Source organism: Bufo bufo, chromosome 4, assembly GCF_905171765.1.
Source record: "Bufo bufo chromosome 4, aBufBuf1.1, whole genome shotgun sequence".
NCBI lineage: Eukaryota > Metazoa > Chordata > Amphibia > Anura > Bufonidae > Bufo > Bufo bufo.
The window spans coordinates 273,470,989-273,496,912 of NC_053392.1; the positions used below are offsets into that span (position 1 = coordinate 273,470,989).

Consider the following 25,924-nt stretch of genomic DNA (forward strand, 5'->3'; position numbering starts at 1 on the left):
CGGTTTGGGGTCACTCTCTCCCCCATTACGACCACCGCCTTCCTCCTGACAAGCCCCTAAACCCTATCACACGGCCGCTCCAACGCCCCTCCCCCAGCATAGACGACGTGGGCTCTTTGATTGTTCAACCGGTTCGCACCGGCTTTTAGCGGATTGACGTCAATGAGGCACGTCTCCCGCCGTAACACCCCTTCCCCCCGATAGCGAGCTGCGCAGTGATTGGCCAGGCGGCAGGACACGTCACAGGCGATATATAATGTAGGCTTTGTGACGCAGGCAGCCCGGCGTAAGTGTGAGTCGTGCGTGAGCCGCGTCCCATGCTGTTTACTGGTCACGAAGGCGAAGTCAGCGAGAGGAGGTCGGGGCCGCATCCAGCCCGTCACCGGAGCCTGCAACACCGTGCCCTGCCTACGGGATACAGCCTTTTGCTGTATGCGCCATCACCGGCCGCCTCACGGCTCCACCACCGATTCTTCCTAGGGACCGGCTGTATGATTAAGATACAATCTTCAATGAGTAAGCATAGCCCTGTAAGTATCGGCAGTGGGAGGCTGGGTACAATGCTGCGTGCTCCTGTGCTAGAGCACATATGGCTGCTGGACGCAGCACGGCCGCCATGTCTGCTGCTGTCTCATTGTGTTGTCACCCGAGCTGGTTTTCGGGTGTCGGTCTCCTGGATCGCGGCTGCTGTGGGACGGGACATGTCAGGACTTGTCAGCTGCTGGCGCCATGCTGGTCTCTGCAGCCTTGGATGAGAATTGTACACTTAGGCTGGATTGTTCTGTCTAATCCCTTGTGTGATCAGTGGTGTCCAGCGACCCAAGATCTACATCTTTACTCTCCTTGTTTTGTTTGTATAGTGTCTTATAGCGCCAACAGACATGTCCGCAGCGGGGCTCACACTCTAAATTCCCTATGGGAAACCCACCCAGACACAGGGAGAACGTACTCCTTGCAGATGTCCTTGGTCAGAGTTGAACCCAACACCAAAGACCCAGCTTGCTGATACGCTGTATATTGTGTCGTGGAGGGGCTTGTGTTGCGTGACATTGTATCTAATTGTCAATGGTGTCGACCGTTTAGAAGGACTAGACCACAGTGCACTGTGTGTTAATGTGAATTACCGCATACGTTTCCGCAATTTGGATGTGTATTGACAGCCAAAATGCAGCGCTAAAATATTTGAGCAACGGCCTTTGTAGTCCCGGGCTTAAAGAGGTGGCCCTCATTATAGGTCATCCCTAGCTGATCGCCGCAGGTCTGACACCCCACACCACGAACGACCACCTTCTCAGGTGTAGCTTCTGGAGCGCTGTAGTAACAAGTTACCTCCACTATAGTTGAGAGCTACCCCCAAACAGCTGATCAGAGGCGGTATGGGGTGTCGAGCCCCTGCCGATCAGATGGTGATCGCCTTGCCATAGGATAAGCCTTGGCTTAAAGGGAACCTATCACCTGGATTTTGTGTATAGAGCTGAGGACATGGGTTGTTATATGGCCGCTAGCACATCCGCAATACCCAGTCCCCATAGCTCTGTGTGCTTTTATTTTGTAAAAAAAAAAAAAAAAAAGCGATTTGATACATATGCAAATTAACCTGAGATGAGTCTTGTCCCTGACTCATCTCACATACAGGACTCATCTCAGGGTAATTTGCATATCTATCAAATCGTTGTTTTTTTTTTTACAAAATAAAAGCACACAGAGCTATGGGGACTGGGTATTGCGGATGTGCTAGCGGCCATCTAGCAGCCCATGTCCTCAGCTCTATACCCAAAATCCTGGTGACAGGTTCCCTTTAATGAAAACTGGACAACTCATCTTAACCTATTTATGGAAGTCACTACCGGGGCTTAGGCTAGACCCCCTCCTTTAAAGGGCAGCCTAGTCTTAAGTGCTGCACCCGTCTGTGTATGGCAGGTGGGGCATGCTCTGATTCAGTGCTCCAGACTAAAAAAAAAATACCTAGTAGCCATTGGCTCCTGAACTGAAAAATTTAGGAGCCAAATAAAATTTTTAGTCGCCTAATCGAAACCGAATCTAAATTTTGGTATCGTGACAACGCTACGCCGATCGATATCAAAATTTTGGTTCGCTTTCATCACCATAAAGTATTGCGATACTCAATACCATGCAAAAAATATTTAAAAAAACACTAAAAAAAGCTGTGTGCATTTCGCATTTTATGAAACGTTCGGCCCATAATAGAACAGTCCTATCCTATATTTTGGGGTGACAAGATGACTAAAAAATGGCAAATCGCATGTTTTTTGTTAGGGCGCTCACTGCATAGGAGATTTTTTAATAGTTTGGACTTTTCGGACGTAGCGCTATGTTATTTATTTATTGTTTATATTTTTTATATGTAAAATTGGGAAAGGGGGGATTTAAACTTAATATTTTGGGGTACTTTCACACTAGCGTTTTTCTTTTCCGGCATAGAGTTCAGTCACAGGGGCTCTATACCGGAAAAGAACTGATCAGGCATATCCCCATGCATTCTGAATGGAGTGTAATCCGTTCAGGATGTCTTCCGTTCAGTCTTTTTGACTGATCAGGCAAAAGATTAAAACCGTAGCATACGGTTTTATCTCCGGCAAAAAAAAAACTGAAGACTTGCCTGAATGCCGGATCCGGCATTTTTCCCCATAGGAATGTATTAGTGCCAGATCCGGCATTCAAAATACCGGAATGCCACATCCATCCTTCCTGTCTGCGCATGCGCAGACCGGTAAAAATGTGTACAAAGATACAAGACGGATCCGTCTGTCCGCATGACAAGCGGAGAGATGGATTCGTTCTTCCAGTGCATTTGTGAGATGGATCCGGATGCGTCTCACAAATGCTTTCAGTCACATCCAGATCGGCGGGCAGTTCCGACTACGGAACTGCCTGCCCGATCACACTGCTGCAAGTGTGAAAGTAGCCTTAGTGTTGTTTTTTACTTACTATTAGCCCCCTTAGGGGCTGGAGCCCTTGTCCTATTCACCCTTAGGCCCCTTTCACACGGGCAAGATTTCTACGCGGGTGCAATGCTTGAGGTGAACGCATTGCACCCGCACTGAATCCGGATCATTAATTTCTATGGGGCTGTGCACATGAGCGGTGATTTTCACGCATCACTTGTGTGTTGCGTGAAAACCGCAGCATGCTCTGTTGTGCGTTTTTCACGCAACGCAGGCCCCATATAAGTTAATGGGGCTGCTTGAAAATCGCAAGCAAGTGCGGATGTGGTGCAATTTTCACGCATGGTTGCTAGGATGAAAGTCTATTCACTGTATTATTTTCCCTTATAACATGTGTATAAGGGAAAATAATAGCATTCTTTAATACAAAATGCTTAGTAGAAGGTCAATTGAGGGCTTAAAAATATAAAAACATTAACTCTCCTCCTCCAATTGATCGTGTAGCTGCCGGTCTCCTGTTCTTTCTTCAGGACCTGTCAAAGGACCTGTAGTGACATCACATCAAATAGCCGGCACCCGACCTCTGACAGGGAGCTGTGATTAGGGGTGGGCGATATAAATTTGTGCCACGATATGGATTTTGTGCATATCGCCGGACCGCGATATGATCGCGCTTTCGGCGTGCACCATGTTCTCCTGAGCCGGCACAGTGGAGAAGGAGGGAGTCCCTCCCCACTGTGCGCGGCTGCCACTGACCACCAATGAGAACAGAGTAGGAAGAGGAGGGCAGGGACTGTGGCCACTGCGCCACCAATGAATGTGCCGGCCATATCCCAACCCTATGACTGCACGCTGCGATCCGCCGCAATTAACCCCTCAGTTGAGGGGTTAATCACGCGGATCACAGCGTCCTGTCAGAGGTCGGGTGCCGGGAATGTTCTTCAGTCTGCATTGGTGGCAGTGGGCAGTTCCGATCGGAGTCCCAGCAGTGTAATGCTGGGGCTCCAATCGGTTACCATGGCAGCCAGGAGTCGCGCTACTGAAGTCCTGGTTGCCATGGTATGTTAGTGAGCAGCATTATACTCACGTTCGCTGTGGCCGCCGGACGCTCCTTCGGTCTGCGGCGCATTGCTAATGCTTATAGCATTAGCAATGCGCAGCACAGACCTATGAGAAGGGGCGGCCACGGCGCACGTGAGTATAATGCTGCTCACTAACATACCATGGCAGCCAGGACTTCAGTAGTGTGACTCCTGGCTGCCATGGTAACTAATCGGAACTGTCCACTGCCACCAATGATGGGGGGGGGGGGGGGGACCCTGTGGCCACTGCCACCAATAATTAATACTGGGGAGGTGGGTTTGAGTTACCCAAGGGGGCTGATAAGAGGGGGGGGCACATGAGAGGCTGGGGGGCGGATCAGAGGCTGGCTGCCATAGTCGGCTCCCTGCTGTTGTGTGCACAGGGCAGCAGGGAGAGTGTAAAGTCCTATTCACCCTAATAGAGCTCTATTAGGGTGAATATGACAAGGGTTCTAGCCCTTAAGGAGGCTAATAGTTATTAAGTAAAAAGTAAAAAAAAATAAAGTTTAACCCCCCCCCCCATATAGAAAACTATATATCGCACATGCTTAAAATGATATCGCAATATAGATTTTAGGCCATATCGCCCACCCCTAGCTGTGATCCGCTGCAGTTAACCCCTCAGGTGCCGCTCCCTGTCATATAGGTCGGGTGCCGGCTATTTGATTCCGGCACCCGCCTCCTGTATTTGTATTAACAGGTCAGTTATCCTCATTGGTGGTGCAGTGGCCACAGGGGGAGGTTGAGACTCCTTCCACTGCGCTGCTGAGAAGAACATCATCGGCGGCGGGCAGAGAACTATCTACTGTGCCACGCCGCTGTATTCAACTGCAGAGCTGCGGGTCTAGTCAGACTAAAGTGTTGTCGCCATTTGTAAATTCTAAGTCGCATTGGTGACCATTTTGGTCGCCATCTGCAGCCCTGTGATTGCCTAGCAATATACAGATTATTAATACCACTTAGTACTTTCAGCACATAGCTCATGAACTAAGGCACGTATCGAGCTTCCTTAGGGAGTATGTTACCAAGCTATAGGTGGTCTGCACACCTTTCCCTTGTTGCTGTCATAGGTAAAATGGTGATTTGAGAGATGCAAAATGGGTTGATTATTGGCTTTTGAGCCGAGGTATTTCTGAAAGTGAGCAGTTTGTGAACTGGTGTGGTGACAGTATAAGGTGAATGGACATTGGCGTGTCAGGGAGAAACATCAGAACAAACGCTGTGCAACACAAGCTGGTGGTGGAGTGTGAAGGTCTGGGGACTGTTTGTTCTCTAGGCCCACTCATCCATGTGAAGGCGCACTCGATGAATCCATCCTTGCAGATCATGTACACCTATAGACGCTGATGAGATCTTCCAGCAAGACAATGCGACATGTCACACAGCTAGAAATGTCTGACATTGGTTGGAAGAGCGTGACCAAGACTCAAAGTACTACCCTGGCCCCCTGTTTCTCCAGACATGAACCCAATTGAGCATCTGTGGAACCACATATATTGTCTGTTCAGTCAATGAATCCTCCCCCATTGCAGTCAACATGGCTCCAGATACCTGTGACAACCTACCAGGACCTTATTGTGTCACTACCAGACTGTCTAGCTGCTGTCTGTGCTGCACATGGTGGTTACTATGGGTATTAGCTGGTGTTCACAATAATGTGATTGAGTATCATAGAAATGATCAAGACTGCATGTCAAAGTGGCATCCTAATAAATTGTAAAAAATAGTTTTATTAAATTAACAAATCTCTAAGTAAAAAAACACCTTTTTCCATTGAAAATGCATTTCAGTGGAAAAAATTAAATCCCCTCCACACATTAGTGTCACCAACTTCAAATGGTCCCATAAAAACCAAGCCCTCACACAACTCTGTAGAAAGGAAAATAAAACAGTTTTTTGGGATGTGATAATGCAAAAACTCTCCAGTGTGAATACCGGCATTTTGCCAGACCAAAATGCAGCTGCATATTACAAGTTTTAGGTGGCTTTTTAATACACTTCTCAAAATAATAAAGGGAACACTTAAACAACACAATGTAACTCCAAGTCAATCACACTTCTGTGAAATCAAACTGTCCACTTAGGAAGCAACACTGAGTGACAATCAATTTCACATGCTGTTGTGCAAATGGGATAGACAACAGGTGGAAATTATAGGCAATTAGCAAGACACCCCCAATAAAGGAGTGGTTGTGCAGGTGGTAACCACAGACCACTTCTCAGTTCCTATGCTTCCTGGCTGATGTTTTGGTCACTTTTGAATGCTGGCGGTGCTTTCAGTCTAGTGGTAGCATGAGACGGTAGTGCAGCTTATCCAGGATGGCACATCAATGCGAGCTGTGGCAAGAAGGTTTGCTGTGTCTGTCAGCGTAGTGTCCAGAGCATGGAGGCGCTACCAGGAGACAGGCCAGTACATCAGGAGACGTGGAGGAGGCCGTAGGAGGGCAAAAACCCAGCAGTAGGACCGCTACCCCCGCCTTTGTGCAAGGAGGAACAGGAGAAGCACTGCCAGAGCCCTGCAAAATGACCTCCAGCAGGCCACAAATGTGCATGTGTCTGCTCAAATGGTCAGAAACAGACTCCATGAGGGTGATATGAGGGCCCGACGTCCACAGATGGGGGTTGTGCTTACAGCCCAACACCGTGCAGGACGTTTGGCATTTGCCAGAGAACACCAAGATTGGCAAATTCGCCACTGGCACCCTGTGCTCTTCACAGATGAAAGCAGGTTCACGCTGAGCACATGTGACAGTCTGGAGACGCCGTGGAGAACGTTCTGCTGCCTGCAACATCCTCCAGCATGACCGGTTTGGCATTGGGTCAGTAATGGTGTAGGGTGGCATTTCTTTGGAGGGCAGCACAGCCCTCCATGTGCTCGCCAGAGGTAGCCTGACTGCCATTAGGTACCGAGATGAGATCCTCAGACCCCTTGTGAGACCATATGCTGGTGCGGTTGGCCCTGGATTCCTCCTAATGCAAGACAATGCTAGACCTCATGTGGCTGGAGTGTGTCAGCAGTTCCTGCAAGACGAAGGCATTGATGCTATGGACTGGCCCGCCCGTTCCCCAGACCTGAATCCAATTGAGCACATCTGGACATCATGTCTCGCTCTATCCACCAACGTCACGTTGCACCACAGACTGTCCAGGAGTTGGCAGATGCTTTAGTCCGGGTCTGGAAGGAGATCCCTCAGGAGACCGTCCGCCACCTCATCAGGAGCATGCACAGGCGTTGTAGGGAGGTCATACAGGCACGTGGAGGCCACACACTACTGAGCCTCATTTTGACTTGTTTTAAGGACATTACATCAAAGTTGGATCAGCCTGTAGTGTGTTTTTCCACTTTAATTTTGAGTGTGACTCCAAATCCAGACCTCCATGGGTTAAAAAAAATTATTTCCCTTTTTTAATTTTTGTGATTTTGTTGTCAGCACATTCAACTATGTAAAGAACAAAGTATTTCAGAAGAATATTTAATTAATTCAGATCTAGGATGTGTTATTTTTGTGTTCCCTTTATTTTTTTTTGAGCAGTGTACATTGCAAAGCATTAGGCTACTTTCTCTCCAGTGTTTTTACTGGATCCAGCAGGGTTAAGCAAAAACGCTTCCGTTACTGATAATACAACCATCAGCATCCGTTATGAACGGATCCGTTCATATTATCTTTAACATACCCAAGACGGATCAGTCATGAACTCCATTGAAAGTCAATGGGGGACGGATCCATTTTCTATTGTCTGAGAAACCTCATCCGTCCCCATTGACTTGCATTGTGGGTCAACGGATCCATCTTGCTCTGCATTGCATAACAGAAAGAACACCGCAGTGTGCTGTGGTTTGCTCTCCCGTATAGGAACGCAACCGAACGGAATGCCTTTTGGAGCATTCAGTTCAGTTACGTTTGGTCCCAGTTGAAAATGAATGGGGGACAAAACAGAAGCGTTTTTCTCTAGTTTTGAGATCCTATGACTGATAGCAATATTGGAAAATGGAAACGCAAGTGTGAAAGTAGCCTTACTTGTATTGATCCGGAGTTAGAGCCATGGTCCAGAGCTGCATTCACCATTAAGTGCTGCGCAGAGCCACACTTAAGAGGATCCTAAGCAGAAGAAATGGAATGGAAAGATAGAATTTTCATTGCAGCCACTTCTGGTTTTGGTTTCCAAATACTGAGCAGATTTGCAATATGTGAATGAGGCCTTAGTGTCCCTCCACTGTAAGAAAACAAAATTATGTTAACTGGGGAGCGAACGGAGTACTTGTGTGCTGTCCTCCATCTTTTTTTAGCTGTAGATGTTCTCGAGCTCCTTCTGCCATCCAAGATGGCTGCACCGCCTCTTGGAGTAGCTGGTGCGTTTGGTAGCCAAAGACACTTCCTACTGCCTTTTGGATTGGCCAGCACTGGTCACGTGAGCAATGCTGGCCAATCCATGAGCAGGACTGAATAAGCAGAAGTGTCTTGGACTAAACTCGGTGTGCATCAGGTAGTTTAAGATGCAGTGCGACCATCATGGGTGACGAGAGGAGTCAAAGAATTGGGCACCATGTCAGTAACTCTGCTGAAGTTGTACACGTAGACAGGTGATGGCTGCAGCCAGTCGCTGGCCTCTTCAGTGCACTGCTGAGGCCAGTGATCGGCTGCAGCAGTAACATGTTGACATGACTTCGCTACGGCAACCAGGTAAATAGATCCCAGCCAGGAGGCGACCTGTAGCAGCAGTGTGTGATCTGCCAGGTAAATAATCACTTTATTACAAGCAGATCCGCAGTATTGTCAGGTTTCCTCCTGAAACCGGACAGGTGCTTTAAAGTGGTTGTCGGGTTTGAGATTTTGATGACCGGAGCAGCTGTTCTCAGCAGGTGCCCTGTAGTGGCGCTTCAGACTACTGTTACTCGGCTGTTTGCTGTCTTTAGTTTCTAGCAATCTATGATGCGCTGGTATTTTTGCATTTTAATAGAATCCGAGCAATTATTTATTTTTTGCTCAGTTCTGAAATGGAGTGCTTGGCTGTAGATGGGTTCTCTGGATTACGTCGTGACCCCTTAGACCAGGGTTGGCCAACCTGCGGCTCTCCAGCTGTTGCAAGACTACAACTCCCAGCATGCCCAGTCTGCCTACAGCAGGGAATGGTGGGAGTTGTAGTTTTACAAGAGCTGGAAAGCCGCAGGTTGGCCAGCCCTGCCTTAGACTATCTTGGCATAGGGCTGAGTTTTCTGATCATTGATCAGCTGTTTCCTGATATAGCTAGTGGTGTGTGGTCAGGACTATTAATATTCCTCTTCACAGTGCAGTATGTGCCTGGTTGGTGTGGTGTTTCTGCTGTGTCTTCAAGGTGAGAGTTGCAGTGTCATAGAAGTGCTATTTTTAGGAGTAAAGGTTTTAAGTGATTTTTGTCCACCGCTGATGGAATTTTCCAGTGAAAACCCTTATAGGAAACATGGCTGATCAGGTTGTTAAAGCAGCCCCATCAACTGGGGTAACAGACCGCTTACCCGGTGTCCTCCTTTGCATCTTTTTAGCTGCAGATTGGGGATGAGCAGATTTCTCCCATCAACCAGTGAGAGGCTGTCCCTGCTCATGAAGAGTATCCCCTGGTTCTTGAATGATAGTGGGACATCTCCCCTGGCCCTGACAGTCTCACAGCTGCACCTCTGCTCTGAGTAGTGGCCTACTGGTTAGTGGCGCATGCACAGTTGCTGCGCTCGAAGCAGAAGTAGAGCCTCTATTCTTCCGGCACAGGAGAGTCTGGGCCTGGTGAGAGGTCAAGCGACGGGATATTCTTTACCAGCGAGGACAGCCCCTTACAGGTGAAGAGCTCGGGTTACTGAGATGATTTGGCTAGTGTGTACGGGCAAGAGGACTTTCCTTTCATTCATAGGCTGTTGGCCAAACACAGGGCTCCAAATGGCGACAAGACTTTTTAGTCTTGTCGCCATTTGCGACTAGACCCGCTGCCGCAGCTCTGAATACAGCGGCGGGCACCGGAGATGATAGTTCTCTGCCCCACCACCGATGTTCTCAGCAGCGCAGAGGAGGAGTAGTCTCTCCCTCGCCCCTGTGCTGCCGCCAATAAGATAGACAGGGGGAGGAGGGGAGGGGCTGTGGCCACTGCACCACCAATGAAGATAACTGACCTGTTAATACAAATACAGGAGGGTTCCAGAATCAAATAGCCGGCACCCGACCTCTATGACAGGGATCGGCACCTGAGGGGTTAACTGCAGCGGATCGCAGCTCCCGGTCATAGAGGTTGGGTGCCGGCACCCGCCTCCTGTATTTGTATTAACAGGTCAGTTATCTTCATTGGTGGCGCAGTGCCCCCCAACACCCCAGTATAATAAACATTGGTGGCGCAGTCCGTCCATCCCCCCCCCAACACCCCAGTATAATGCAGCTAAACGATCAATTGGAGGAGGTGAGTTAATTTTTTTTTTTTTTTTAACCCTTAATTGACCACCTACTATGCATTCTGTATTAAAGAATGCTATTTTCCCTTATAACCATGTTTTTTTTTTTTTTACATTATGAAGCCTTATTTTCAGCAACAAAAATAACACCTCTTAAATTGGCATATAAAGAAGTCTAGAACCAAACATGGGCATTGTTTAGTGTACTGTGATGTCACTGTGTGCCGCATCTCCTCAGTGTACTGTGATGTCACTGTGTGCCGCATCTCCTCAGTGTACTGTGATGTCACTGTGTGCCGCATCTCCTCAGTGTACTGTGATGTCACTGTGTGCCGCATCTCCTCAGTGTACTGTGATGTCACTGTGTGCCGCATCTCCTCAGTGTACTGTGATGTCACTGTGTGCCGCATCTCCTCAGTGTACTGTGATGTCACTGTGTGCCGCATCTCCTCAGTGTACTGTGATGTCACTGTGTGCCGCATCTCCTCAGTGTACTGTGATGTCACTGTGTGCCGCATCTCCTCAGTGTACTGTGATGTCACTGTGTGCCGCATCTCCTCAGTGTACTGTGATGTCACTGTGTGCCGCATCTCCTCAGTGTACTGTGATGTCACTGTGTGCCGCATCTCCTCAGTGTACTGTGACGTCACTGTGTATAATCCCTGCGCTGTGACGTCACTGTGTATAATCGCTGTGACGTCACTGTGTGTATAATCCCTGCCCTGTGACGTCACTGTGTGTATAATCCCTGCCCTGTGACGTCACTGTGTATAATCGCTGTGACGTCACTGTGTGTATAATCCCTGCGCTGTGACGTCACTGTGTATAATCCCTGCGCTGTGACGTCACTGTGTGTATAATCCCTGCGCTGTGACGTCACTGTGTATAATCCCTGCGCTGTGACGTCACTGTGTGTATAATCCCTGCGCTGTGACGTCACTGTGTGTATAATCCCTGCGCTGTGACGTCACTGTGTGTATAATCCCTGCCCTGTGACGTCACTGTGTGTATAATCCCTGCCCTGTGACGTCACTGTGTGTATAATCCCTGCGCTGCAGCTGACAGAACTGAGATCCCTTCCCCAGGATGTTTGGTCCGGGCTCATTTATCTCACAGAACTGCAGCTATGAAATCCACAGCGTATTGCAGCAAATACCAGCAAAATGGATAAGATTTTACCAAAAATCCTCACACTTCATAAAATCCACACGGAAATGAACCTACTGTGCACATTTCAAATCCGCACCGTGGTAATATAGGATTTCACCATGTGTAACTGATCGTGGCTGAATTCCACAGCAAATCCACACGCTACATGTAGAGTTTGATATAAATCCACAACAGGTAATCCTCTGTGGAAAATATTTCCATTGGAATTACCCCAGGAATACTGCGGGGGCCTTCCAGCTCTCTCATGGATTGTCACCCAGCTTTCCTGGTCTCCTAGTCCTGAGGAGAACATATCTCACTACAGGAACATATAGAGAAGTTATCAGATTTAGCCATTCAGGAGTCTTATGGCAGCTCCTAGGAGAACTGTGTGGTATACAGTAGGGATCGACCGATTTATTGGTTTTACTGATATTATCGGCCGATATTGAGGATTTTGACAGTTATCAGTATCGGCATCTATTTTGCCGCTATACCGATAACGTATTGGGAACACAGATCGTGCTGCTCTCAGCGCTCTCCATGTTCCCTCAGCAGCACAGGGGAGAAGGAAGCAGTGTCTCCTCCCCCTGTGCTGCTGCTGCCGCCAATGAGAGGAGAGAGGACAAGAGAAGGGGAGGGGCTGTGGCCACCGCTCCACCAATGAAGAGAAGTCTTTCATTAATTCATATACAGGAGGCGGGAGCTGGCTGCAGAATCACATAGCCGGCTCCCGACCTCTGACAAGTAGCTGCGATCTGCGGTAGTTAACCCCTTAGGTGCCGCGGATCGCAGCTACCGCTCAGAGGTCAGGAGCTGGCTATGTGATTCTACAGCCAGCTCCCGCCTCCTGTATATGAATTAATGAGAGATTTCTCTTCATTGGTGGTGCAGTGCTCCCCCCAGTATTAATCATTGGTGGCGCAGTGCGCCCCCCCCCCCAGTATTAATCATTGATGGCAGTGGACAATATAGAATTTGGGAGAGCTTAAAATATAACTTTTACTGTTAGGTTATATAAAATATATAGCGCCACAAACAGATGCTTGAGATATGGCTAAAATTTATGGAACAGTCTTACCATTCAGACTCCCCCTGGTAGGGATCAGCCTAGCGTGGTGGAAATAATACCGCGTCTGGGCCAAGGGTTAGATGTAGTCGTAGGTAATTGCAAGATGTAGATTGGTGCAGGGAACCCCTGTCCCTCGTAGACCCTGATTGGGGAAGGGGGCAATGCTAGTGTTCACCTGCCTATCTACAGAGTTCCTACCCCGCAAGGGGCGACCCTGTCCGCATACCTTACCCTAGAATAGGGAGGTATCCCTATTTATGCCCTATAGGATGGTTCCCAACGTGTCACGTTTCAAGTGATAAATCGGGGGAATAGATCCAAAATGTGCAATAAGTAATCCTTAGATCAGTGGATCACTAGGATTGGAGAAAGGGACATTGATGGTCCTAAAGGAAGGAGGACCCCACAGATTCTTTGAAGAGGGGTGCCTCTGGGGCAGCTGATCCCCCTGCTCCTCCGATCAGAGCCCCAGCTGTGTAATCCTGGGGCTCCGATCGGTTACCATGGCAGCCAGGATGCTATTGAAGCCCTGGCTGCCATGTTCAGCTCCATGCTGCTGTGTGCACAAAGGACAGTGCGAGCTCCTATTCACCCTGATAGAGATCTATCAGGGGGAATAGGACAAGGGTTCTAGTCCCTAAGGGGGCTAAAAGTTAGTAAAAAAAAATATATATATATATATATATATATATATATATATATATATATATATATATATATATATATATATATATATATATATATATATATATGAAAAAGATTTACAAAAAAAAATTAAAAATACAAGTTAACAATAAACATAAATTTTCAGCAGATTATCGGTATCGGCCCTAAAAAAATCAGTCGATCCCTAGTATACAGCCTGTCACCCAGCTTTCCTGAGGAGAATATATCTCAGTATGGGAACATATAGAGAAGTCATAAGATGATTTGGCCATTCATTGTTCTCATAGGAGCTGCATTTAGTTCATAGGAGCTGCAACCCGGCTTTCCAAGACTCCTGAATGGGTAAATCATATGATAACGTATCAAAATTTTCCTGGACCCATTCACTTCTATGGGGCTGTGCACATGAGTGATTTTCACGCATCACTTGTGCGTTGTGTGAAAATCGCAGCATGCTCTATGTTGTGCGTTTTTCACGCAACGCAGGCCCTGTAGAAGTTAATTAGGCTCCTAAATTTGTCAGTTCAGGAGCCAATGGCTACTAGGTATTTTTTTTTTTTTAGTCTGGAGCACTGCAAATAGACATTGCTGCTGAATCAGAAACCGATCTACTTTGTTTTGTTGAATGCTTTTATTCACGTGTTCCCTGCCTCTGGGTTCTGGCTTTCTGTCCCCGCTGGTGCACTTCCTTTTTGACCGCGGTAACGTGTGACATGATGCATGGAGGACACGTCACTGACGTGGCTAGTCATAGGCTGCAGCGGCCACCATCAAACTGGATGGTGACACGTGGAGAGAAGTAACCCAGCAGCAGGGAGCAGGTAAGTATGCTTCCCTCTACAGGTCTGGCAGAAAGGCACCCAAAGGTGTGAAAACCCTTTAGAAGGGAGCACCCATCACACTGTTGCTCATGGGGGGAACCTCTTTAGGGTAATGCCACACATGACGTAAATTATGTGGGTTCTCTACAGTAAGGGCAAAGTGGATGAGATCTTAGACAACCCATCCACATGCTCCAAAAACTTGTGATCGTTGCTGGTATGTGACTGTAAATGCTGCAGTAGGCTGTTGGCCTGTAAAATATCCTGCACCTGGTGTCGGATGGCCAATGTCAACTGTAATGGACAGTATAGACAAAAATGTGTCTGCGATGGTTCACAAGATGTTAAACAGCAATTTCTGCCCCCAGATTTGGTTGTTGCTACATATGAAAGATATGTGCTCTACCACCCCAAATAAATAGGCATATTTGACTTAAAGGGAACCTGTCACCAGTTTTATGGTGTCCTAACTAAGGGCAACATAAATAAGTGACTGATTCTCTTAGCACAATGCTGGGTCACTTTCTTTAAATGACCCAGTCAATCTGCCAACATCTTGTATTGAAAAGCTCCAGCTCATAATGATGAGTCATGAATATTCATGAGCTCCTGACTCTCCCCGCCCACCTGCTGCTGAATGACCGTTTGTTTCCATATGAACCAGCAGCAGGTGGGCAGGGGAGTGGCTATAGCTCTGAATCAAATATACGCTGGACTCAATGACATCACGCTGGACTCAAATCAGCTCATTAGCATGCGGCATATTTTTGTGTATATTACGTAATCTGTCACACCAGTAAGTGAATACATCTAAGGTACTTTTTAGTAGTTAATGATTGATTATAATCTAACTAATTATATACAAATATCCACATGACAGGTTCCCTTTAATGTATTTTTCATCCTTGTGGTGGAGACTTTAGGAGATAAAGCCATCTAAGAAATTCCGCCATTTTTAATTGATGGCAAGCTTTTAATAGAAAAGCCAAACTTTTGTGGAATGTCCACATGGGATGTAGAGGGCTGCAGAAATGTCCGCTGCTGATCATGTGTAGAACCGCTGCAGTCTGACAGGATGAATTGCATGCAGTTGTTATTGTGGGAAGTAGGGTTGGAACGATACCAAAATTTTGAGTCTGTTTCGATGCCATAAAATATTGCGATACTTGATACCATGCGAAAAAAATAAACACCAAAAAGACTTGTGCATTCTGCATTTTATGGAACGTCTGGCCGAAAATAGTACAGTCTTATCCTATTTTTTTGGGTGGGGATAAGGTGACTAAATGGTGAATCGCAGGGTTTTAATTTTTGTTGAGGCATTCACCGCATTTTTATATTTTAATAGTTTGGACTTTTTGGACATGGCGATATGTAATAGGTTTTTATTTATTGTTTATGTATTTTATATGTAAAATTGGGAAAGGTGTGATTTAAACTTAAAGGGGTTGTCCGGGTTCAGAGCTGAACCTGAACATACCCATAATTTCACCCAGGCAGCCCCCCTGGCAGGATCGCGCAGGGCAAGGGCTTTTAATTACAATAACACACTGCCGGCCGGAGGCTTCTGCCCAGCAGTGTGTTTGGTGGCGTCACTGGCTCTCATGGGTGGGCTTTAGCACTGCCCTAGCTGTTTTACAGGCTAGGGAAGGGCTAAAGTCTGCCCATCAGTGCCGGTGACTACACTGGGCTCACTGCTAGGCGGAAGCCTCCGCCTGGCAGCCCGAAGGAGAGCCCGGTAGGTTACTGGAGCTACAGAAATGCATTTGCTCTGCTCGATTCAGCGCAGGGCAAAGGAGAGCATCGGAGCATGAACTGCTCGCTCTGATGCTCAAGTCAGGGGGGCTGCCCGGGTGAAGTTCTGGGTATGTCTGGGTTAATAACAGCCCTGGCATCTTTTAATCCCTTGTCCTATTCACTCTAATGGAGATGTACACTCTCCCTGCTGCCCTGTGCTTTGTGCACACAGCAGCAGGGAGCTTACCATGGCAGCCAGGGTTTCAGTAGCTGGAAGCTGCCAATGCACCACCAATGAAGGGAAGGGGACCCTGTGGCCACTGCCACCAATGACTTTAATACTGGCTGGCGCACTGCGCCACTAATAAAGATAACTAACCCATTAATTCAAATACAGGCGGAGGGTGCCGGCGGCAGAATCGCATACCTGGCACCCGACCTCTATGATGACAAGGCACTGCGATCTGCAACAGTTAACACCTAAGTAGCACAGCCTAGTATCTGTAAATGCAAATCCTGGAATCTAATCGATCCTGGTACAGAAGTATCGATAATTCGATACTCTGTGCAACCTTAGTTGAAAGGACTGAATTTCACACTTGTTGTTTCTGGATGCGGATCCGTCTGACAAATGCATTGAAATACCGGATCCGTCTCTCCAGTGTCATCTGGAAAAACTGACCCAGTATTTATTTTTTTCATGTTTTTAAAGGTCTGCACATGTGCAGACCGGGAAACCGGATCTGTTTTTCCAGAACACTCGGTACCAGATCCGGCATTAAAGGGTTTCTATCACTTCGTATGACATAATTAGCTGTCAGACACTAGCGATCTGCTAGTGTCTGCTCTGGCCAACCATCCTACTATAATCACTTGTGGGGCAGCGGTTTTGCTAAAAAACTAACTTTTATAAATATGCTAATGAGCCTCTAGGTGCTATGTGGGCGTCATTAGCACCTAGAGGCTCCGTCTACCTTCATACACAGCCGCCGCCCAGCGCGTCCCTCCAGCCCGCCCATGTCCTCCTCCGTGTGACGCAGCGGACGAGTTCTCGCGCATGCGCCGTGCGCGGCTGTATTCGGCGCATTTGAGATCTCAGCTCGGAGCGGTCAGACATTCAATGCGCATGCGCCGAATACAGCCGCGCACGGCGCATTGAATGTCTGACCGCTCCGAGCTGAGATCTCAAATGCCCCGAATACAGCCGCGCACGGCGCATGCGCGAGAACTCGTCCGCTGCGTCACACGGAGGAGGACATGGGCGGGCTGGAGGGACGCGCTGGGCGGCGGCTGTGTATGAAGGTAGACGGAGCCTCTAGGTGCTAATGACGCCCATATAGCACCTAGAGGCTCATTAGCATATTTATAAAAGTTAGTTTTTTAGCAAAACCGCTGCCCCACAAGTGATTATAGTAGGATGGTAGGCCAGAGCAGACACTAGCAGATCGCTAGTGTCTGACAGCTAATTATGTGATACAAAGTGATAGAAACCCTTTAATATATTTCTATGGAAATGAATGCCGGATCCGGCAAGTGTTCTGGAATTTTGGCTGCTGCAGAATATTTTTTTTCCGGCCAAATACAGTAAGAAGGACTGAACTGAAGACATCCTGATGCATCCTGAACGGATTGCTCTCCATTCAGGATGCATTAGGACAAAACTGAAGTGTGTTTTTTTTTTTTTTTTTTTTTTTTTCCCGTATTGAGCCCCTAGGACGGAAGTCAATACCGGAAAACTTTAATGCTAATGTGAAAGTACCCTAAGTAAAAAAACATGGTGGCATATTTATCTGTTTTACAACGCTAGGTGTTCTGTGATGTGGCAACTGTCATTTTTCTTTCTTTCTTTTTACAGCAGTTCTGTGGTGTTCTTGGTCACACATTTATGGAGTTTCTGAAGGGCAGTGGAGACTACTGCCAGGCACAGCATGACCTCTATGCAGAGAAGTGAACTGTAAAAGAAATCCATTACTACTCCACTAAGAAACCCCCCTAAGAGCAATCAACCTGGACAAGAAGTGTTGGCTTGAATTTGGCAGCGCACTTTATCTAAGGGGCTGATACCTGGATGGGGTAAACGTCAGTGCACTGCTTGTCTTTTGTCTCAGTATTACTGGATTGAAGATTTGCTACTTCTCGTGAGGAGGCTCATTTCATATCCATTGCTTCCATCCAAACAGGCGCTGAGAAATTTATGTGGAGTAGCAGGAAGCTGACTTCAGTTTATAAACGTAATTTCCTTTTGTGATTAACTTAAGTTTACAACTTTTTTTTTTTTTCCAACTATCAATTGTTTTTTCTAAATTGGTAAAATGGCCCGAATGAACCGCCCTGCTCCAGTTGAGATAACCTACAAAAACATGAGGTTTCTCATCACCCACAACCCCACCAATGCCACCTTAAATAAATTCATAGAGGTAAGTGTCTGTATGAAGTAATAAACTCAACTTGTCTGTTTCCATTGCTGTGAAAATTGGTAGATGTAATGATCAGGTTTTTTTTTTTTATGGGGTGGGGGGGTCGGGACAGGCACCAGTTCTGGGGCTTGGACTTGGTGTAGTTATCTTTTATTGACCCACAATTACTGATGTGAGTTCCCCCCCTAAGCACCTAGATTCTGGTGTAACTTGTACCAAAATGCATCTAGGGTTGGTAAAATGATCGGTGCCTAGCCCAGAAAGGGGTGTGACCTTAAATTTAGCACCTTAATTGGGCCACAACTGTGACATAAATGTCCTCTCTATCTAAACCAACCAATAAATTTTATAAAGGTAGATAAGCGTCTAGCCATGCACCAAATGCATCTTCTCGCCTCAGAAGGTGGGGTAAATCTGGTCTGTCCAGACATCCCAAGTTTACGCTATCTACAGGCTTAGCAGATCTGCCCCATTATCTTGAATATTAACAATATCCAGACCCTTGGATTCTCAGCAGTAACTGGCATTTCTATAGATGGTGAATCTGCCCATGTAAAGGTGCATTCACACCTACTGAGGAGCAGCATCTTGTGCCATTATCTCATGACTTCCATGGTTGGGAAACCACCGATTGTGAGGGGGAGGGTCAGTTTTGTAATTAAGAATAATAACTTAATTGAAACAATTTTTGGCTTGTTCCAAAATAAACAGTCTCATAATGGAGAACAGAACTAGTATTGGGCAAGGACACTGGTTACAAGGAAGTTGAAGGGCTTTTTGGAATGTTGATGACTTCTACTTAACGTAGACCATCAATATCAGATTGGTGTGGGTCTTTTCTCAGTACCCACACATCTGTTTGAAGGGGCGATGGCAATTGTGTGACTACTGTGCCCTGTTTCTTTAAATCAGTTGGTGTGCCTACATGCTGTCCAGTTGGCACCAGCACTGCAGGTTTTTCCTGTACGTATATTTTCAGGTTTTGCTTAACAGGTGGAGTAATTAAACCCCATTTTTGTCTGTTTGCTGGATCATGTTTTCTAATATGCAGTCTTTTTAAACATTACTACCTTTTTTGTTTTCCTCTCCCTTTACCAGGAACTTAAGAAGTATGGAGTTACTACAGTTGTAAGAGTGTGTGAAGCCACCTATGACACTGCCCTAGTGGAAAAAGAAGGAATTCAAGTTTTGGTAAGTATAGATGTTGTAATGATTGGCTGAGGTTTCATAGGGGAAATGATCTTCTGTAATGCCATTGATACGTTGAGTTAGTTTAAAGGGGTTGTCCGGGTTCAGCTCTGTAGCCATATTTTCACCCAGGCAGCCCCCTCCTAGATCGCGCAGGGCAAGGGCTCTTTTGTTTACAATAACATGCCCATCACCGGCTCTGATGGGCGTGCTTTAGTGCTGCCCTAGCCTGGCAGCCCCATGTTGAGCCGGTACGTCACCGGAACTCCTGAAAAAAATGCCTTTGCCCTGCGCAATTTAGCGAAGGGCAAAGGAGAGCATCGGAGCATGAACTGCTCTGATGCTCAAGTCAGGAGGGGCTTCCTTAACCCAGGAAACCCCTTTAATCGTAAAGGAAGTCTGTCAACAGTATTGACCATGCAAAACTGCTGATGGCATTAGATTGGGGCCAGTCAGAGGAGGACAAACATACCTTTTGCGGGGCTTTTATCAGGAGTGGTGTGAAAATGAAGTTCTTTTCTACCAGACACCTTTCCTTCTGCTCTGACAACTGTATTGGGCTCTTGGTTGGATGCTACACCTATTAAACAGAGCAGAGGGGAGTGACTGTGAAGCAGCTCATTGCAGAGAGCACTTCCTGGAGAAGCCCCACCACCAGTCCACTGGTAGAATCGGAATAAGGCCTCTTTCACACGAGCGAGTTTTCTGTGTGGGCGCAATGCGTGACATGAATGCATTGCACCCGCACTGAATCCTTACCCATTCATTTCAATGGGTCTGTGTACATGAGCGTTATTTTTCACTCATCACTTCTGCATTGTGTGAAAACCGCAGCATGTTTTATATTCTGAGTTTTTCGCGCAGCCCTGGCCCCATAGAGGTGAATGCGTGAAAAACGCATTGCGGTTGTTTGTAAACCTTCAGGTTTTTTTTATCACATGCGTGAAAAACGCATCAAAACACATTTCACCCGCGCGGAAAAAACTTAACGCAATCACAGGCAAATCTGACCTTGCTTGCAAAATGGTGCGAGTTTCACTGAACGCACCCTGAATCAATCCGTCACGCTTGTGTGAAAGAGTCCCAAATGTTGATATTTACACTACTCCTGTTAATGAAAGCTCCTTGAAGGGTATGCTGGCACTACACTCAACGTACACTAGTTAATGTTGGCAGCAGTTTTGCATAGTCAAAACTACTAACAATGTGTGGGCACCCTGAAACCACACGACCACAGCTGGTATCTGGAATGAAGGGCCTCAATGGAGGTGCTCTGTTTTCTGTTAATGACAATGGCAGAACCCTAATTTAACATGGCAATGACTTATTTCTGTGCTAAGATTGTTTTGTTGGATTTCTAAAAACAAAAATATTGCGGTACCCCTTAATTACCTTTGCAGCTCAGAAGTCTGTCCTTTAAATATGGCACTGACTAAGGTCATTACAGTCTATAGAGGAAGCGGTCAGACAATCTCATGCTCTAGTTCCCTAGGGGGGACTTAAAGTGTGAATAAAGTGTTTGTTTTATTAGAAAAAAATATAAAGTAAAATCTCTCCAACTTTCCTTATATTGAAAATTCCCAAGTGGGGAAACTAAAAGTGTGAAAAGTCTTAAGTAAAAAAAAAACTCAAATCCCCCACCTCTCCTTATATTAAAAATAAACCATAAAAAAAAAAGTAAAGATCATAGCATTGCTGCATACCTGAGCTATTAAAATATAAATGCATTTATCACACATAAAAAATCTAAACGGTATCTGTACACAGCTGCGTAGAAGTAAATATAAAAAACTATAGGGGTCAGAATATGGCAATGCAAAGAAAAAAGTTTTTACAAGTATTTTCAAAGTGTTACAACACAAGAAAAACTATGTAAGGGTACTTTCACACTAGCATTTTTGATTCCAGCAGGAACTGCCTGCTGGATCCGGCAAGCCATGTACAAACAGAAATACCAGATCCGACTCATCCGGAATACGGGATCTGGTATTCAAAGATCAAAAGAAAATATAGCTCTTCCTATGTCCCAGCGCAGACTGGAAAACTGGATCCGGTGATGCAGCGTTTTCCAGAACACCTGGTACCGGATCCGGCATTAATACATCTCTATGGAAATTAATGCCGGATCCGGCAAGTGCAGTATTGTTCCGGGATTTTGTCTGGAAAAAATACTGCAGCAAGCTGCGGCATTTTTTCTGGTCAAATACCGTACAAGGGACGGAACTGAAGACATCCTGATGCATATTGAACGGATTGCTTTCCATTCAGAATGCATTAGGACAAAACTGAGTTTTTTTTTTTTTTGTTCGGTTTTGAGACCCTATACTAAATTTCGATACTGGAAAAGAACGCTAGTGTGAAAGTACCTTTTAAATGTCATACTGATCTGGAAAATAAAGGTAACAGATCAGTTCTACCACAAGGGGAACCCATAAAACTGTGGTGGAATTGCATATCTGATAACTTTTTTATTTTATTTTTTTTTCTCCCTCCTAGCCTTCACCTACATCATACGCAGTATAAAATAAAATGGTACCATTACAGAATACAACTTGTCCCACAAAAAACAAGCACTACAGCTATATGATCAGAAAAATAAGTGTTATTGCTCTGGGAAGGCAGGGAGTAAAAAAACTGAAAATTGCTGTGGTCTTAAGGTGTTAAAAGGGTCTAAATATTCTATAAGAAGGTGGTCATTGTGGAAAGGAGGCGGTTCGATATAATGTTTCATCGCATTATTTTTTCCCTTTAATGCAGGATTGGCCCTTTGATGATGGTGCCCCACCTTCTAGTCAGATTGTAGATGACTGGTTAAACCTTCTGAAATCTAAATTCCGTGAGGAGCCTGGCTGCTGCATTGCAGTCCACTGTGTTGCTGGGCTTGGAAGGTATGTGGTGGTTTAGCATGTTGCAGTATCAGAAGTGTGGGTGGCCTCATCTGTGTGCACTGGATGGGAGTGCATGTACCTCATTTTGCCCATATGGAGTCCTCATATACCATTGCGACCTGACCGCACGCCTGGAGTGAACCAATCGGAGCCACCTTACAGGACCTGTCTCCTCTCCTGACAGGTCCGTTGTAGTGACCCCTTGCATTCTTTATGTAATGATTCTGGAGTATCTGTGATTCCCCTATTTTTCCTACTAGAAGCTGATGAATGAACTTCCAGTAGTTTTCAATAAAGGTCTGACTGGACTGGTATCAGTTGGGGTGTGTCCCTGCAGTCTCCGTATCCAGTCAGAGCTGCCAGTGTCAGATTGGGCAGGAACACTCAGATGGACCTTTACTGCATACCACTGGAATAGGAATAATAGAGGAATGACACAACATGGTCATAAGAATAGATCATCCAGAACTGTTGCATTGGAGAATCCAGGTTGTCAGTTATTTGTGGGGGCCCCAGCTGTTCAGACACATTTCCTGTCTGGTGGATAGGGAAGTCTTTGTAATGGGACAGCCCTTTTAAACTAGTAAGCATGGTCTATTTTCAGGCTGTTCTGAATGCAGATTATTTGTAGTGATAGTAGTTAACCTAAACCTGGTTTCATGCCCGTTGAAGACAAAGATGGGGGTACATTGCGAATCCCACCAGTGCCACTCGTATAATCCCCAGCCACATTTCACACTTAGGGCTTATTCAGACAGACGTAGGTTTTATGTTTTGTTCCGCACCCATTTCAACATTTTGTGGAACAAGTGCGGACCCATTTATTTCAACGGGGCCGTGTGCTGTCGGCATCCGTTCTCTTCCGCTGCCCTGCAAAAAATTGAGCATGTCCTATTCTTGCGGACAAGAATAAGCAATTTCTATAGGGGACAGCCATGTGCGGTCCATAAATTGCAGAACATACGGCCGTCTGAATGAGCCCGTACTCATTTCTAGAACCTTTTCTGGCATGTTTCTGCAGAATACCACTAATTTATTTAAGGTGATGTCTGAATGCATTTTCCCTTTTAGAGCTCCGGTACTTGTGGCCCTTGCTTTAATCGAATGTGGGATGAAATATGAAGATGCTGTTCAATTTATAAGGCAGTAAGTATGCAACCCAAAAGCTGCAAACCTCCACATAAAATTCTAGGTATACATTTAGCTCGTGCCTTTCGAATGAATAATTTGTTGAATGTGAGACTAAAACTTGAACAACTGGGCGTTGGTCACTTCAATCCGCTGCTGCCTCTGTAAACCCATGTGTATACTTGCAGTTGTTGGTTCTAGCTTTACAGTTGCAGCGTACTATAATATCTCCATGTGTCCTGTCAGACTCAAGCATAATACTTGAGAAGGAATTCCTGGTAGAGTCTTCTAGTGGATAATAAAGTTAAATTTATGAATCAATAATTTTACAGTACAATGCACAAAAAATGAAGGCGGGACATGCTCTATAGCAGGGATCGGCAACCCTTCGGCACTCCTGCTGCTGTGAAACTACAACTCCCAGCATGCACACTTTCTTGGCTGTTCCTGTAACTCCCATGGAAGTGAAAGGAGGATTCTGGGAGTTGTAGTTTGAGAACAGCTGGAGTGCCAGAGGTTGCCGATCCCTGCTCTATAGTATGGGTTACCCAATGTTAACTTTTTGAACAATTTTAAGAGGAGATGTAAAATACACCAACCTTCTAAAGGATATGGGTGTTAAGTTGGCCCATATACCAGCGCCAAGATATGCCGCAAAGTAGTGGTAACGGGCCTATTGAGCTGCCCATGCACAGTTCTAAGTTTTTGCTTCCTGGACATTATGGATAAATCGGTTCCCATTGTTTTTTTGTTTCTACAGGAAGCGTCGAGGAGCTTTTAATAGCAAGCAGCTGCTTTACCTGGAGAAGTATCGTCCTAAAATGCGGTTACGCTTTAAAGATCCCAATGGCCATCGGAACAATTGTTGCATTCAGTAGAAGCTCCCCTTGTAGCTCCCGAATAAAATGACAATTGTAGACCTGAACAGGATCCAATGCTAATACCTGGTTAATGTTTTATAGGTCAAGTGTGCTTTGGAAAAATGTGTAGGTCACAGCCCGCCCTCCCCTCAAGTGAGGAAGTGGCTGAAGTCGCGTAGATAAATGATGTAATTGAGCTTGAGATTTATTTGCTTACTTGTTGTGATTTATTTTTAAGTCCCTCCTTACTACTTAATCTAATAGTGCAGTAAATAAAACACACAAATGGTCCATCTGTTCCCAAAACTTGTACCTGTGAAATGAATGACTGTACAATGCCAAAACACCCAGCAAACCATTTTTATAGCGCAATACTTTTCATTATAGTCTGAAAGATATTGCTTGAATATTTGCTGGCTGCTCACTGTATGTTTACATCTTCTCCCACACTTGCCGTAAGTCAGGGCTTGCACGAGTCTGTGTTGTGCGAGTTTTTTTTTTTTTTTAAATATTCTTCAAAACTTTGCCAATCATGTGTAGGCTAAATGCCATATCATAACCTTTTCCGTTCTGTGAAAGCACACCGACCACATTGTAGAAGTCTCCAGACAAAGCCTTACTATGAATTAATGTCTGCGCCCTGTGGTGCATCCTACATGGAGGATCTTAGTGTATTTTTATTTTTTTCCCCCTCTTCCTTTCCTAGTAAAATGTTGCCTTTTGTCTTGTGCAGGAAGTGTAGAATATGCCATTTTCTTCCGTAACTCTTTTTAAACAAAATGTAGATGCTTTAACGTAGCTGGATTCTTCAAGTTTCTGAAAGGTCCTTTCTTTAACTGTGCATTTGGATAATTTTTTTCCAACAACCGCTTTGTGACTTCTTTTATCTCCCCTACTGAGTCTGCTTTTGCAAAAGCAGCACTCGGTCTGTAATATTTTGTATGCCTTTTGAGCTGTGTAACTTAATATTTGGATACTTGATGATTTTGTTTAATTATGTAATTGATTAAAAAAAATGGTGATCTGTATCAATGTTAGCTCAACCATATATTTATACTGTCTTGGGAATGTGTGGTGTTAGTACTGTGGGAGAATAAGTTACCAGTGTTTCACCAGCTTGTAAAATGTAGTATGAAAGCATAAACCTCTAAATAAAGGATACAAAGTCTGATGCTTCATTGGGCTTGTCCTAAGCATGGAATAAGTGTATGCGTGGCAGATTTTTATTTTCCACCTCGACGGCCACAATGAGAGATTGACCCTTGACTGCTTTAGGGGAAGGAACACAGAGTTTAAATACCCCCTCCACCACCTCAGTGTTTTCCTGCCCTCATGGGGGTTACCACGTGGAGAAAGCCCTCCTTGTGGAGGGAGGAAAAGAAGAATCCCTATTGTTACCGGATCTCCAGCTGTCCTCCCACGGCAAGGGTTAAGGCTGGGCAGCAGGAGCATCGAGGACCCTTGTTCTGGCTTATGCTGGAGCCTACGGTCCTTCACATACAGCAGGCCTCCTTCCTCTGGGGGAAGCAGTCAGCTGCGCCAGACTCACCGAGAGGTACGCGTGCGAATCCGGCGTCCTCTTGTGCTAACAGGTGACCGGC

At 45.9% G+C, this 25,924-nt stretch overlaps 1 protein-coding gene across 3 annotated transcripts; it reads left to right on the forward strand.

The window, feature by feature from the left end:
- The first annotated feature begins 224 nt into the window (after positions 1-224).
- PTP4A1 (protein tyrosine phosphatase 4A1) lies at positions 225-25,528 on the forward strand. Of its 3 annotated transcripts, XM_040428621.1 has the most exons (7): positions 225-530; positions 17,698-18,022; positions 18,183-18,259; positions 19,358-19,450; positions 22,205-22,335; positions 23,407-23,481; positions 24,224-25,528. In XM_040428621.1, exons 3-7 carry the CDS (start codon positions 18,203-18,205, stop codon positions 24,339-24,341), a joined length of 474 nt encoding a protein of 157 aa, XP_040284555.1. In that variant the 5' UTR covers positions 225-530; positions 17,698-18,022; positions 18,183-18,202; the 3' UTR covers positions 24,342-25,528. The 3 variants fall into 3 exon arrangements, with proteins under 3 accessions (XP_040284555.1, XP_040284553.1, XP_040284554.1); XM_040428619.1 differs by having other exon boundaries at positions 227-530; positions 17,698-18,259; XM_040428620.1 differs by having other exon boundaries at positions 227-530; positions 17,701-18,259.
- Positions 25,529-25,924: the final 396 nt, after the last annotated feature.